Here is a 14656-nt window from a genome sequence, read left to right as displayed (position 1 = left end):
AGTCTGATTGGGTATCCCCGTGTGTCGTCATCAAATGAGCGAAGCGGTTTCGTCCTGTGATTGGCCGCGGAGCTGTCAATCTCCGGGTCGCGTTTCGTGGCATTTCTGACGTGTCTCTCTTTAACTTCTGGACCAATAGGAAACAGCCACAGGAGTGAAACGTTCAGAGGTGCTGGTCTTCAAAACTAAAACATGATGAGGTTAGGTTTAAATCTCAACAGAGTCAGAGCAAGAGGCGGCCAGGCAAATGCAAAGAAAATGGAGGCAATTAAATAGATATTTTGATCTGCATAATTAAAATTATTGGGGACATTTTATAATAAGATTCCTGGAGTTTCAGAGCTGGCTAATAAATAATGTACTAAAGCTGCATAGAACAGGTATAAACCATTAATGAAAAAGATTGGGCGTGGTTGTGAAAAATCAGATGGTGTGACCTTCTTCACACCTCAAGCAAAGGAGCAGCACCAGCTGCATTATTACATATATTAGCAACTTATTACATATTTAGTTTTGTTTAAAAAAAATCTAGGCTATATGAATATGCAAATATTTGTCATTTCACAAGTTGGTTATACTTATACTTGTATACTATTTATTAACAAAATGGTAAGTTTATTGTTAATTCAATTTTAGTTAATAGTTATTTCACTGTTAACAAAAAATGGTTTAGGTTAATAAACATCAGTTGCAACTTTACAATTAACAATTGCTGAATAAGTGGTTTATACATGTTTTCATTGTTTAATAGTTAAATAATAATTCATTAAAGTTTAATCAACTATGAATTTCCCATTCATTAATGATGGTTATTGTAAAGTGTTGAACAGTTGGTCACAAAACGTTTCCTACTTCCTTGAAGTCCATTCTCAGTGTACGTGGGCTGAAGGTTTCGAGTAACAAGTTTTCACGTCTCACTTGTGTTAATGTAACCAAGTGCTTCAAAGAATTATCTCATTCACGCATGCCTTCAACTCAGGTTCCAGGTGAACAGAGAAACTTTTCCTCCCTCAGCAGAAGAACGTTAAAACAGTCACGCACATCTTTGCGATGTCACTGCAGAATCAATGGCTTATTAGACAGTGAGCAATTTTAATTAATTTGTGCTCAAATCTCTTGAGAAATAATACTTTTCTGTGCATAAATACATTTTACATCTTTTTCTTGAACTTGTTAAAAACTGACTAGATTGCATTTCAATGAATTGTGAAACCCCACGCCAATCCTTTCTCTCCACACCTCAGTGTAGAATGATATAGCACAAATAACAGGACAATGTCTAAATTAAAAAGCATGCCTTTTTATTTCTTGAATATATTGAAGTGGTGTTTTTTTTGACTCTACCCAGGTAGGCACACCTTGCACACTGCTTTGCTTCAGAGGTGAGAGACATTGCACAAGGCACTTTGAGTTCTGCCGCTCTCTCAGCCTCGAGGCAGCACAACGGACATCGTTCCACCGAGGCTGCTTACAAACAGAGGCCAGTATGAACCACACGATCCAGTACACCTTTACTTTTTAGTACATTCAGACTTTAAATAGAATCATATATTCATACACGCACATCTCACATCAGTAAAAATCATACCAGCTTGATATTTTTGTACAGACCTGCTTAAATTGACTTGCTTAATTGCACAATTTTTCTAAAATAACTGACGTTTCCTGGAAAAAAGAAGACCTGATCAAGCGAAAGGTGACGGTCAAAGACAATCAGAGTAGAGCTCAACACAATGGGAAAACCTGCACGTCCACATCAGGCATCTCCTGGCATCATAACCGATGTGTGAAGAACATCTTTTCTTTATGCAAGGCCTGTTTGACAGAATCAGCCCTCCCTCAAGAACTGTGTTGTTGTTGTTGTTGCTGTTGTTGTATACCCAAGATTAGTGTTATAAACCACTGGGTATGATTAACTGGGTAATGCCTGAATGAAACAAGGTAAATCCGGAAGCAGTTTCTTACTCCAAGTTAAAGGAAAGTACAGCTTTACAGGACGTATAATGCCAATTGCATTCCTTAAATTTGGAATCACATTTTTAGTAGTGCATTCTCAGGGTTTGTGACAAAATCACAATGTGAAAAGGGGAAAACAAAACTGTGTGACATGAGCAGGACAGTGCAGCATGTGAGTTGGAGACTGTACATCATCGCAGAGTGATGGGGATGTGGCATGACAGTAACATGGCAAACACAGCTGGAGAACCACTCCTGCGTTTTCAGCTCCTCCTGGATTTCGAGTGCTGGATGAGCCACTGAAGTGTGATATCTGGAATCAAAGAAACAGGTCGAGTCAGTCCAACAAAAAGCTTTTCAATCCAGGTGTTTCTAACTCATTAACAACAAGCAATTTATGTCTCGCATACTGCCCAAACCTGTATGTTGCCTGAGAGGCAAAACCCAGGGCTAAAAACACGTAACATCACTTGCTGTTGCTCGTTAAAAAAAGGGTCACTTTGTGATTTAGTATTGTACCTTCATGAAGTTAGGGTAATCACAAGAGACAAGCCTAAGCAACACATGCCGAGATATCTTGACTTTAAGTCTCCAGTATGGGTGAAACCCAAAAAGACACTGAATCCTACAAGTCCCATAATACAACAGCATTTTTCAATACGGTTAATTTTTTGACTTTGGAAAGCCTCCCCTTAGCCACAGAAGACATTATACACATGTATTCCCAGAGTGAGCGGTACTCCTCATGACGATTAAACTGAACCTCTTGTGTAAAATCTGTGCAGTAGCCCTTTAAACTTATAATTGTGAGCATGTTGTTAATAATCGAGGGAGATTCAGATTAATTGATCAACATTTTATGAGCTCATCTCCTCTCTCATTTGAATTTTTGGGGCTGGACATTAAGATAAAACTGTTTAGAGAGATACAAAAACAGGATTTTTGAAACATCCTCAGTGGAAATCTGGGCCAATGAGTCGACACAAAATGATAACCTGGTCATTGACTGCAACTCACCAATGTTGTCTTTCTCTTTGCAGGAAATCGAGTAGCAACATATCTCTCTGTCCTGAATAGCCGCAAGATTCCTTTGAAGGGACAAAGGTACATGAATGAATTAATAAATATATACAAGTATGCATTCAAACAGATCATCAGTCTCATACATTTGCAGCTCATGGGACACAGTTTAAGGTATGAGCTCAACTCTCAGCAGGTTTCTAACTTGCTAACTTTCTAACAGCAGGGGGAGCCAGGTCTTTATAGTCAACCACAACTTAATACAACTACAGTGTTAACAAGGACATGAAAGAGGAAATGGCCCTGATTTAATATCTAAGGACATTTTAAAATAATACTATTCAAATATTTTATCCTCAATAGTTCTTCCACTAAAACCCTTTACAAGAATAAATAGAGTAGTTTTAATTACAGAAAGAATATGCAGCTCATTATGGTATTTGCACCAGTTTGTTTTAGTACTTACATTTTCTCAATGAGCTGCTTTTCATCTAGAGCAGTGGGGAGATCCCTTTTGTTACCGAGAACCAAAACCTGAAAAAAACACATTACGAACTGAAATCCGCAACTTCTGCAAGTAATCGTTTTGCATGACTGCTGCAGAAACCAAACTGGTTTCAGGAGAATACTCACAGGAATTCCTTGCAACTGAGGTTTGTCTAATAAATTATGAAGCTCGTTTCTAGATGCCTCCACCTTTTCTCGATCTGCCGCATCAACCATGTACCTAAACATGAAAACAGAAACAATTAGTAAAATGTGTGTAAACGCTTGCGGTATTGTTGCATTTCCTCTCATTTGTTTTTCAGACAAACTTAAAAAAAAAACTTAAACCGAAACTTGAACACTCACACAATTGCATTGACTCCCCGACAGTAGCGCTCCCACATGCTCCTGAACCTCGGCTGCCCTCCTATGTCCCAGATCTACAGAATTAAAGACACATCATCACGTGATATTCCTATTTCAAATGTCATTAACAACGCAATTATTACCTCCCTGCGCAACCAGAGTGCTGGTTTCATTTCACTAATTAGTGGTCACAATTAAAATACCTTGATGGTGACGTTTCCTTTGGTGACCTTCCTCATATTGAACCCGACTGTAGGGATCATGTCTTCACTGAAATGCCCAGACTGGAAGGAAAGATACAAGTAGAGGTCATTTTTTATTAAACTGTGTAACCTTGAGAACATGTGTGTATTGGGATCAGATGTGCAACAACTAGTCGATTAATTGTTTCAGTCATTTTTCAAGCAAAAATGTCAAGCATTTGCTGGTTCCAGATTCATAAATGTGATGACTGTGAAATGATGTTCTGCTTTTCTTTGTTTGTTACGAGAGAAAATGAAGAGTCTTTAGGTTTCAAAAGAAAAGAAGCAATTTTAAGATGATGATAATACAGAAAAATCGTTAGTTGCAGTACTAGTTTGGATGGGCATATATGCATACTTGCACATTTAATTAATTAGGCTCACAAACAGTACAGTATAATAAAGCAGCATATTGCCATTTCACACACATGCTTTGAAATATCCATACTCCATAATTAGCTACGTTTCAGCCCAATAAGAGAAGAGAGAACCAAGTGTAATGGTGTGATCACTCAACTGTATCATACATTCACGTTTGAAGATGAAGCTTCCAATTAGTAGACAGTAGGAGTCACATGTCAACTATGACATGCTTCATAGTGCACTGTGACACTTTGACATACTTTTGCTGCAATTTCATAAATGAAGTGGCTGTGCAGTAGCTTAGAAGTCTACTAATGATGCTGATTATTCTGTATCTAAAGCAACATTATCTAAAAATTGACATTTTGTGCTGTACATCAAAATTACTTTTAAGCTGTTAGTTTAAGGTTAAAAAAGTGACATAATGTTGCTATAATAGCGACAATTTAATAAAACTATGACATGCTCCAAGGGATCTTGTGTACTTTGACACTTTTACATACTTTTATTGAGATTAAAAGAATAAATAGGCTGTGCAGTAGCTTGGAATGAAGTCTATTACAGCTGCTGATTATGCAGTATTTAAGGTTTAAATAGTCTAAAAACTAGTAAATAAAAACAACATGCTGCAGTAATGCCTGCAAAAATCTAGCTCATCTTAAACTATGTCCAAATCTGTGGAAATGTATTCTTATAAGGCAAAAACAGACACAGACTAAATCGTTCTACAGCAGAAAATGTCTGCATGTTCAGGCTTTAAGTGAATTCTCATTATTGCAGAACTGATGTAGGAAGAACAATCTGCATGCACCATTAGCGGCATTCCCCTTCACCATCTCCATCAAAACTCACAAGCTGTTTATATTCTTGCTCTCCGCCCTATGTTCAGCATGCACTCTCTGCTTTACGCACATTTCACAGCACATGACTATCCAGAATCACCTGATGCAGCTAAGTGGAAATGAGTGCAGTGGTCTTATGACTGAGGAAGGAGGAACCACCCCCACTACATCCATTCACTGGCTGTTATACTGGCTGACAGCCAGGGCATTTTTTCATGTCTTTATAGTGAAGGAAGGACCGGGGTAATGTTCCAACCCCAAACCCAACTTCCTCCTCACACACCAGCTCTGTTGCATCAGGTTAATGTGACGAGCACCTACTGAAATCTTATTTGACAAACTGTGAACTGTAATTACATTTACGTTGATATAAAACACAGGAAAGCAGAAAATCTTCTCAAGGGAGAAGCTGGGATGATTGAATGTTTGGCATTTCTGATAGAAAACATAACAAATTAATAATTGCAGTAACTATTTTTCTATCGGTTGACAAATCAATTCATTGTTTCAGGTCTGGTGGAGAGGTGCTGCTACAGGTATCAAATTAAACCTGTCAGTCCGGTTGAAAGGGTTTTCAATCACACAGATTGAGTTGAAAGTATATTAGTGGTCAATATTAGGATTCAAGGATGTATATTCTTCACTGTCCACCACGGGATGTACACTAAAACCTGATCGGTCGTCAGGGAGAGCAGACGGAGTAAAAAGCATGTGTGCAAAATGTTGTGAGGGCAAACTACTCCGAACAAAGTCATGAAACTTCTCACACTTTTAACAATATGCTGCAAAAAGTTCAGTTACTATCTGATGTGGTAATTAGCCAATGACAAATTGCTTCACAACCCAGCAAAAGTTGCACAAGAGAAACAGCCTGCCAAAGAAACTGACACTCTCCTAAGCATGACTCACAGCACAAGATACAATGTTTGTGCACTTTTTAGCAAAACTTGCAACAAAAGCTACAGCAGAAAGAGTCAGATAGTTATAACAGAATGACTCAATTGTATGCTGCATGTATGCAAACAATGCTTAGTTATTTTTGTTGGTGTGCTGAAGAAATCTGTCCTTCTGTCTGGTTTTATGCTGCTGGAGACCTGCATTCAGGCACCAACCCCAGCAACAACTAAGAAACTGATATTTTTCCAATTATTAAAGAAAAATATAAATGTACAAGGTAACAAAAACCAGCAGACCCAGTGTCTATTTATTTTTCCTGAGTCACCTCCAGTTTCACCTCTTTGTGAGTACGTTTTTTTAGGGATGCACTCTATGATTGTTTTTTTTTTTGTATAAACACATAAGATAACAGATAATGTTGCATTTATGTATTTCAAAAAGAAGTTCCTAACCTGTAGTTTATGCACACCTGAGGATAAGAACGGTACAGATGTGGTCAGCAAAGTGGTTATTGGTGGATTGTCAACCAACTTTCAAGGCACAAACTAGGAGTAGACCGATCATCTGCCCAGGTCGACTATCGGGCCGATATTCAGCATTTACAGATTATCTGTGTTTTTCTGTCAGGTTGTCAAATACAATAAACCAATTTAAAAATGTGCTACTCTGGCTCTGATGCAACATCCTCTCACACAATGTTCGCCTACAACAACACCTGATCAGTAACACATCACAATTAATAGCCCAGAAACACTGATTAATCTGAATCTGCAAAGTAACTAGTAACTACATATATCAAATAAACGGAGCGGAGAGGAAGTATAAAGTAGCAGAAAATGGAAATACTCGAGTAAAGTACCTGAAAATCGTACTTCAGAACTGTACTTAAATTGTACTTTATTACATCACTGGATGCTTGAAATTTTGACACAAAGAATTTCATTTTTACTGCAAGAAAATATCAGCCCCAAATATCAGTTTACAGTCTCCTTGATTTCTAATAATCGATATAAGGCCTGAAAAAGCCATATTGGTCGAGCCCTAGCACAAACAGCCACCCACTGTGAGTCTGTACAGTAAAAGCTGCTCCTGTCAAGTCAATCAAAAGAAATGTGTTGACAGTAAACAGCTGATAATATGCATCCCCCACATCTCGTGCATCCCTAAGAAGTGGTGCCTTGTAGTGGAGGTCTGTTTCCACTTGTTGCAGGTAGCTTCACAAACTGACTCACTGTGTTGTCATGAGTCATGTTGTCATGGTCAACATGTTTTTAGGTTGACTTCCTGGTGGCTGAAAAACGCTGACAGCCTTGAACTCAGTGTAAAATGCCCCCAGAGTTTTAAAGAGACTGAATCTAAGTCACAACAAAGCAAACTTGTGTGTGCTTCGTTTGGGTTTAGCATGCTAAACAATCACAACACATGAAGCAGCTAGCCGATAAGGATCCTCCAGCACCAGACTAGTCACCTCAGCTGACTTGCTGACACAGAAACAACCACCTGTCTCAGTTTCAGCTTGTCCCAGCAGAGTAAAATGACATTATTTCTGACACGAACACCAAACAGTGCCGCACAGACCCAGCTCGGTAACTGTTATCCCATTATTAGCGCTAATGGTATTAGCACAACACTAGCAAGGTGGCTAAGTTAGCAGCTGAAGACTTACAGCGATCACGTTTACAAATGTTGTTTTTCCCGAGTACTGGAGGCCGACCAGGGTCAGCTCCATCTCCTCCTTCCAAAACAGAGACCTGAACCAGTCCAGCAGCCGGTTGATTAGTGCCAGCATCTTGAGGTCGGTGTTTAAACTCCCTTGTGGTTGTGTCTGTTTCTCCCTCCCCGTCAGATGTGGCGTTTCCAGTGGGGAAGAGGGGAAGTGGGACGCAGGCGGCTGTCATATGATCAGCGTGCTAAAGTGCGCCCGACAGCGCCCCCACCGGCAGATGGTGGAAATACACCCAGTCTCATACAACACCTTTTGTTTTTATTTTATTTATTTCAATGTTTATTTTTATTTTTATTTTTATTTTTATTTATTTTGTATTTTTATTTTGTATTTTTATTTATTTATTTTATTTATTTTTATTTTTATTTTGTTTTATTTTATTTTATTTTATTTTATTTTATTATTTTATTTTATTTTATTTTATTTACAAAGATCAGAAGATCAGATCAGATTTACAAACTGTAAGGTAACAACTAATATCAGTACAAAAAAACTGAGAGTGAATGAAAACTTAACAAACATTAACATAGAGACAATAAAATATGGTAAACACAGGGTAAAAGGCTAAAACAAAATTATCATTACTAAAAATAAGAATATAAAAAGATTTATCAAAATAGATAATTTTCTAATAATACATAGAGATCTTTGGCATGTTTCAGGGACCTATAAAGTGGGATTTTATTATAATAGCGCATGGAGATGGGCGGGGGTTTAATACATTTAGCCTTATGAATAAAACATTTAGCTAAGATTATCAAAACATTGACCACTATAATACATTATTTTAATGCATGTATTTTTGCAATATTTAGATTCACTTTTTAAGAAATATCTAGAAATATCCCAGCTCACTTTATCCAATCAGGACAGAGAACTCTATAAAGAGGCGGTCCTGTCTGCTCACTGAACAGGCAGAGAGCAGGATCATCCTATTTGCTGCTACGCCTGGCGATTACCACTGCGCATTCATGTGGTGACGTAAAGAGGAGGGAGGAGACTGCTGCTGCAAACCGATCAGGATGTTAGCTAAAATGACAACAACGCTTACAGCAGCTTTAATGTAATAATAAAAAGATATCCAATCAGAGGTAAAGAAAGGAGGATGTAACATGTTCTTTTGATGTCACAGTTGTATTCATAGAAATCAGTTTAAAGATCAGCTGAGCAGATTCTTTCTCATGGTCATGACAGGACAGGATTAGTTCAGGTTTATAATCAGTGAGTATAAAGAGGAGGGGGAAGTTTTGTTTTTTTTACTTTCTTTGAGTTTGTATCAATTTCTTGGTTAAAAAGCACAGTTTTTGTTTATTTTTCAAACCCATGCAGTGAAATATTTCAATAAATACATGGAGGATGGTTTTTTTAGATGGCAGCAGAACTCACATCAGGAGGATGTGTGTGGCAGGCGGGTGGAATGGACCACCACCACCGACAGCTGCCCCTAATCATCATTATCAGGTGACCAAAAAAAAAAAGAGATTTGAATCTTTGGAGAATTAAAAAATAGATATTTATTCTTCAGAAGATTTACAAAATAATCTTTACAGTCAGAAATAACTAACTATTGAATATTTCAACTACCTTTCACACTCACACATTCAAACCTGGACATCTGGAACCAGTTACTTTTCATTCACAAACATCTTAACCTCAACAGACATCTCTATATTCACATGTGTTGATACTGAGACTATTCATCCCATTACATCAATAATATAGACTGTTCGTGTCGTCTTATATTTGTTAGCAAAGCGGGCTGACATTTTCCAGATGCAGGTGATTCAAACTGTCGCTGTGCTTGAATTCGTCCTGGATGATGAGCTGACACCCACTCTCCTCCTTTGACAGGTGATATTCACTGGTATTGGCAGAAACCGCTACGACGTTGACGGGGTTATTGTCTGAAGCAGAGAGTAGTACAGACAAAGTATTTTCATGTCATATTCTTCATATTCATATTCACATCACCTACATTCAGATTCTTGCACTTCATTCTCATTTTTCTCTCAATTTGAACTAGACTGTGATTTCATGAATTTTAAGTTATTGATCTCCACTGATGTCCCTCAGTTTCTGATGCTGTTTGTTTACAAATGTGTATGTGGCGTGTGAATGTGTACTTAATGTCTAATGTTTTACTGCAGGCACTCAGTGCTGGTTGTTATTTTAACTTATCTAAAACAATTTGAGACAAATGAAAAGTTATTTCCTTACATTTTTGTCGTAAAAAAAATGCTATATTTATCTATATTTTGTATGAAAAAACAAATAATGCAAAGATATAAGTAAAAAGCTGATTAGTTGCTTTTTTAAAAAGTGCTTAAGTAGACTGAGCCATAGTTACCATCTTGTTTTCTACCCATTTCTCTTTTTTCACTCACTATCAGCAGGAAACATATTTATCTGATCAGGCAATATTATCTCTTCTTGCACGAGACGGAACAACAATTCTCAGCAATGCGTGGGCACATTGTGAAAACATAATGCCTATAGAAAGTATTCCTCTCCTCTCAGAAGTTTTTACTTTATTGTCTTGACCTGCAGCTCTATAGTTCGCTGCCAGTCAGTTGGTCCAAAAAGACAAAAGGGGTTGAGGCAGTGGGAGTGACCTTTAACAAATAGCCACATAGTTCAGAGTAACGCAACATGGTCAGACTTTTTAGAAAGATACACATTTACACCATTTTGCCGTATTTGTGGGATTGTGTGCATTTGGATGCATGAACGTGTAGATGTCGGCGCTAACCTGATGACAGCTACTTGCAAACTCACTTCTTTTTTTTTTACACTGATCAGAAAAAGAAAACAGCTGTCCAGAACTCAATCCAACTCAGAATTAGTAGCTGTACATGACCACGATGCATTCTGACAGAGCTTAAGCAGTTTTGCAGATCAGAATGGAGGTGAGTTTGCCACATTGAAGTGTGTCTAATGGTGCCTACATTACCCACAATGCAGCCACTGAGTGACATTACTGGAGGCAGTTTATCAGATTACATGTCTTTGCTCTGGAACCACTTAAGACACTTTAATGTGTAACATTTGTGGAGTTACCCTTTAAACCTCCTTGATTTTTTAACAATAAAATATGAAAACTTCCAAGGGCTTGAATACTTTAAAATGATCTCTACAAGTGAAAAACAGTTAGTCTCTACTTACAAATCTGCTAGTTTTTAAAATCGTTGTACTATTGTGTGGAAAAATATGACAAATTGATCATTATGAGTACAAACCCTGACATTTTATCTAAGCCGCACATCGCTCAATTACTGTTACTGCTTGATGACTAACTGATTTCTTGAAATCATGTCCGTATTTTAATCAGTGAAATCAACATGTGTTGATAGTTTACCACATTATGTATTTCCATTGCGGCCCACTTACTTGGTTTGTGCTTCATTAGTTTCTTTATACAGGCAAAGGACAGAAGCACGAGGAGGGTGAGAGAAACCAAAACAAAGCCGATGCCAAAGATCCAATGAATGATGTCTCCGTCATTTATTGGTCTCTCTGGTGAAACATCAAATTACAGTCAAATTCAGATTATTGTCATGGTGTACAGTACATCGCTAAGTAATATGTTTACTTACTACCTCCATCACAAACTGAGTTGTGGGTTTTGTTCCCCGTAAACAGCTCAGCAAGTCCAATTATAGCGCACCTGTTGACCAGAGACTGTGTAAGTTCCAGTTATTTGGTGTTTTATGGGGAAATATTATTGTAGCTGAAGTCTTGGGATCTTACTGTGTTCGTGGCTTGCAGGAATTGTCTTTCACCTCATAATATGCATTATCGGAGCAGATGGGCTCACAGTGATATGAATACTCTTCCAACCCTTCAGGCCCAGATTTGTCTGCAAAGAAAGAACAAAATATTTTTCCAGATTTGGTTCAGACTGAAATTCTGCGCCTCAGCAACTTGGTTGGATTGCCATGAAGTTTTGTAGGGACATTCATGATCACAAAGGATGGAATGACTTCGGAGATCTTTTCTTTATTGTTATCATGACGACTATCTTTGGAAAAATGTTCAGCAGGTTTTACGTGGAATTTGGTACAGATATTCATGGTTCCCAGAGGATGAATCTTAATGACTCTGGTGATCCCCTGACTCTTTTCTAGCACCCTCAGCAGGTCAAATGCTTCACCTATCCCGTCAAATATATCAAAATTTACAAAATGGATTTAGACAATATTTTGCACAGAAATTCATGGTCCTTAAATGACGAATCCAAATCAAGTCTTTCACATTTGCGGTTTTGAGAAGCCCAAGTGTCTCAACAATTACACTACTGCATGGATTTCCATGAAAGTCAGTACACACATTTCAATCCTGCTCAGGATGAACTGCAATCTTTTTGGTGATCACCTTATCTCTCTAAATGTCAATTTTCTTTGGTTTTAGACCAAATATCGTCAGCTTAAGCTGTACCTTATGTTTAGTGTTAATTAGCAAATGTTGGTATGCTAATATGTTAAGCTAAGATACACTGGTGGACTCGAGGGGTGCAGGTGTAGGGGAGCAATAGAAATGCCAAAAAATTTCCCTCTTGAAAGCCCCTATGGGAGATACAACATGATAAAGTCCCTCTAGAGTGCTCTTCCAGGGGACAAGATGTAATAAGTGCCCTCAAGGGTGCCTTTCAAATAGAGAAAACGTAATAAAGTGGCCTTTAAGGTGCCCTTCCAGTGGAGATAATGTGGTGAAGTGCCCTATCTTCACTATAGATATATCACTACTTCCTGTGTGCTGGTGCACCCTGTATACATGTGGTGTCCTTTTTATTTTTTCGCCCCTGCCCTTTGAACATCCTGAGTCTGCCTCTGCTAAGACGGTGAACATGGTAAACATTGTACCTTCTAAGCTTCAGCGCTTTGTTTTTGTGAACATGTTAGCATGCTGACATTAACATTTAACTCACAAGCACAGCTGTGGCTAAGTATAGCCTCACAGAGCAGCTATAGTATGGCTGTAGACCATTAGTCACGCTCAAGTCAAACCACAGTGTGCTCTCAACCACGGCTCATGTCTAACAGTCTTGTGATATTTAGTGTGTTTGTGTTCCTCAAATGCGCCAAAAGATCAGCATCAGGTTTGATGTCAGGTCACAGAATAAAAAACACATGTCAGTCAGCACTCCTTGGATTTCCTAACACTTGAAATACACTATGAAAAACCTTTGACAATTATGAGCCGCTCTATACTTTACTCACCTCACTTTGAGTTCTGGTGGTCATAAAGGACCACAACTGCAAAAAACTCAAAAGTGTATTTGTCTCTCATCTCCAGTGATTTTTTTTCACTTGTTCCATTGGCATTTTTTTTCTTTTTATTACAGTTATAACGCCGAGTGTTCAATGTTTGTTTTTTTTACTTGTTTTTGAAGTTGCAGACAATTTTTTTGTCTAGTGCCAAAATGTTGCAAATAAATGGAAAGGTTAGACATTGTGCGTGAGTTTGCTTGCAACTTTTGGCCTATTCGTCCTTCTCCTGTGCTCCTGGTTCAAGAAATAGATGTGCAAAGTACTTTTTCTACTTATTTTGAAGGGTCGTTCCTTTCCAGTTATGTGTTAAATGTCCTATTTGTAAGAAAGTTGATTTTTGTGTTTCCAAACTCGTCCGATATTGATGCTTTGGGATGATGACCTACAATCCTAAAGTGTCGGTATTCAACGAGTTCAACTTTCTTACAAATACGACCTTTAATGTTTGAATGAAGTATCTGACAACAATTTGAGTTGTCAAATTTAAATTGTGTGTGTTACCTAGATATTTAGACAACAACATGTTGTTAAACATCTTTTTTCTTTTATTTGAATCAATCAAAAATAATGTGGTCTTGGTTGAAAGGAAAAAGTGGGTTGGTGGCATTAATCCAACCCACATTTCAAGTATGTACAACCCAGATTTATTTAGTATTTTGTCCATGACAAATGGCATGACACCCACATATAAAGAAAACAGTAGTTGATTGAATCAAACCAGATGCATGCTTCCTTACAAAAAAATGTCCACTCTCACCTATCACCGTCCTGTTCCATCTCTCCCCTGTGACACATCTGTTTTCCTCACAGCTTGAGCAGACATTGTTGGAGCACAGGAAACCAGAGCGACACTGACATCTAACATTTGCGGTCGGTGTACATTTCTCAGCATATTCTGTAGACAGACAAGAATTTAAACCACAGGATTTCCAGCTGATTACAGTGTTCTTATCTTTTTATCAACTGTGTAAATATGCACTGTCAACATCCCTGGCAGAAAGCAGGGGATGCCATCTCACCTCTCATCATTTTAAGTCTTACCTTGTTGGCATGACAAGCATTTCTCACACTCGCCAAACATGGTATATTCGCTCGAGTAGGAGCCCGTTTCACAGTGGCTACAGACAGTTTCACGTTGCTCTGTGCAGAGCTCCTTCACAAATTCACCTTGGAAGCCAGAAACAAATAAAATCACTTTCTGAGCTTATAGGATAAAGACAAAGTAATGTTTAGATGAAACAATTTGACATATTTTATCTATCATTTTAGAGCTCAATTATGTCTTTTACCTGGAGGACACATGTTGCAGCATCGTCCTTCTACCTCCATCTGTTGTTTACCACAGCCTGCAACATGCTGTATAGTCCAAATATTCAGTACCCATATGACAGCCAGGGAGAAGCTCGAGGCAATCATTATGACCAGCGCTCATCTGGTGCCTTCAGGGTTTTATTCTCTCTGTCTGCTGACGTCAGTGTCAGATGTGAATGT

General features: G+C 38.1%; 2 protein-coding genes across 2 annotated transcripts; both read right to left on the bottom strand.

The window, feature by feature from the left end:
• Nucleotides 1-1280: 1280 nt before the first annotated feature.
• On the bottom strand, nucleotides 1281-8087 carry arl8ba (ADP-ribosylation factor-like 8Ba). The gene is made up of 7 exons (XM_084348222.1): nucleotides 7839-8087; nucleotides 4032-4112; nucleotides 3829-3902; nucleotides 3610-3703; nucleotides 3443-3510; nucleotides 2974-3044; nucleotides 1281-2269 (listed from the first exon to the last, which is right to left on the bottom strand). Exons 1-7 carry the CDS (start codon nucleotides 7959-7961, stop codon nucleotides 2220-2222), a joined length of 561 nt encoding a protein of 186 aa, XP_084204348.1. The 5' UTR covers nucleotides 7962-8087; the 3' UTR covers nucleotides 1281-2219.
• A 1623-nt stretch (nucleotides 8088-9710) lies between these two features.
• Nucleotides 9711-14581, bottom strand: tnfrsf18 (tumor necrosis factor receptor superfamily, member 18; the record flags this gene model as incomplete). The annotated part of the gene is made up of 7 exons (XM_084348838.1): nucleotides 9711-9802; nucleotides 11286-11307; nucleotides 11492-11562; nucleotides 11646-11754; nucleotides 13923-14060; nucleotides 14207-14332; nucleotides 14455-14581. 7 exons carry the CDS (start codon nucleotides 14579-14581, stop codon nucleotides 9796-9798), a joined length of 600 nt encoding a protein of 199 aa, XP_084204964.1. The 3' UTR covers nucleotides 9711-9795.
• Nucleotides 14582-14656: the final 75 nt, after the last annotated feature.

The sequence above is a fragment of the Pagrus pagrus genome (genome assembly GCF_965226575.1).
Source record: "Pagrus pagrus genome assembly, chromosome: 3".
NCBI classification, from domain to species: domain Eukaryota; kingdom Metazoa; phylum Chordata; class Actinopteri; order Spariformes; family Sparidae; genus Pagrus; species Pagrus pagrus.
The sequence above is the reverse complement of the archived record's forward strand: the minus strand, read 5'-3'. Positions and strand labels throughout refer to the sequence as shown.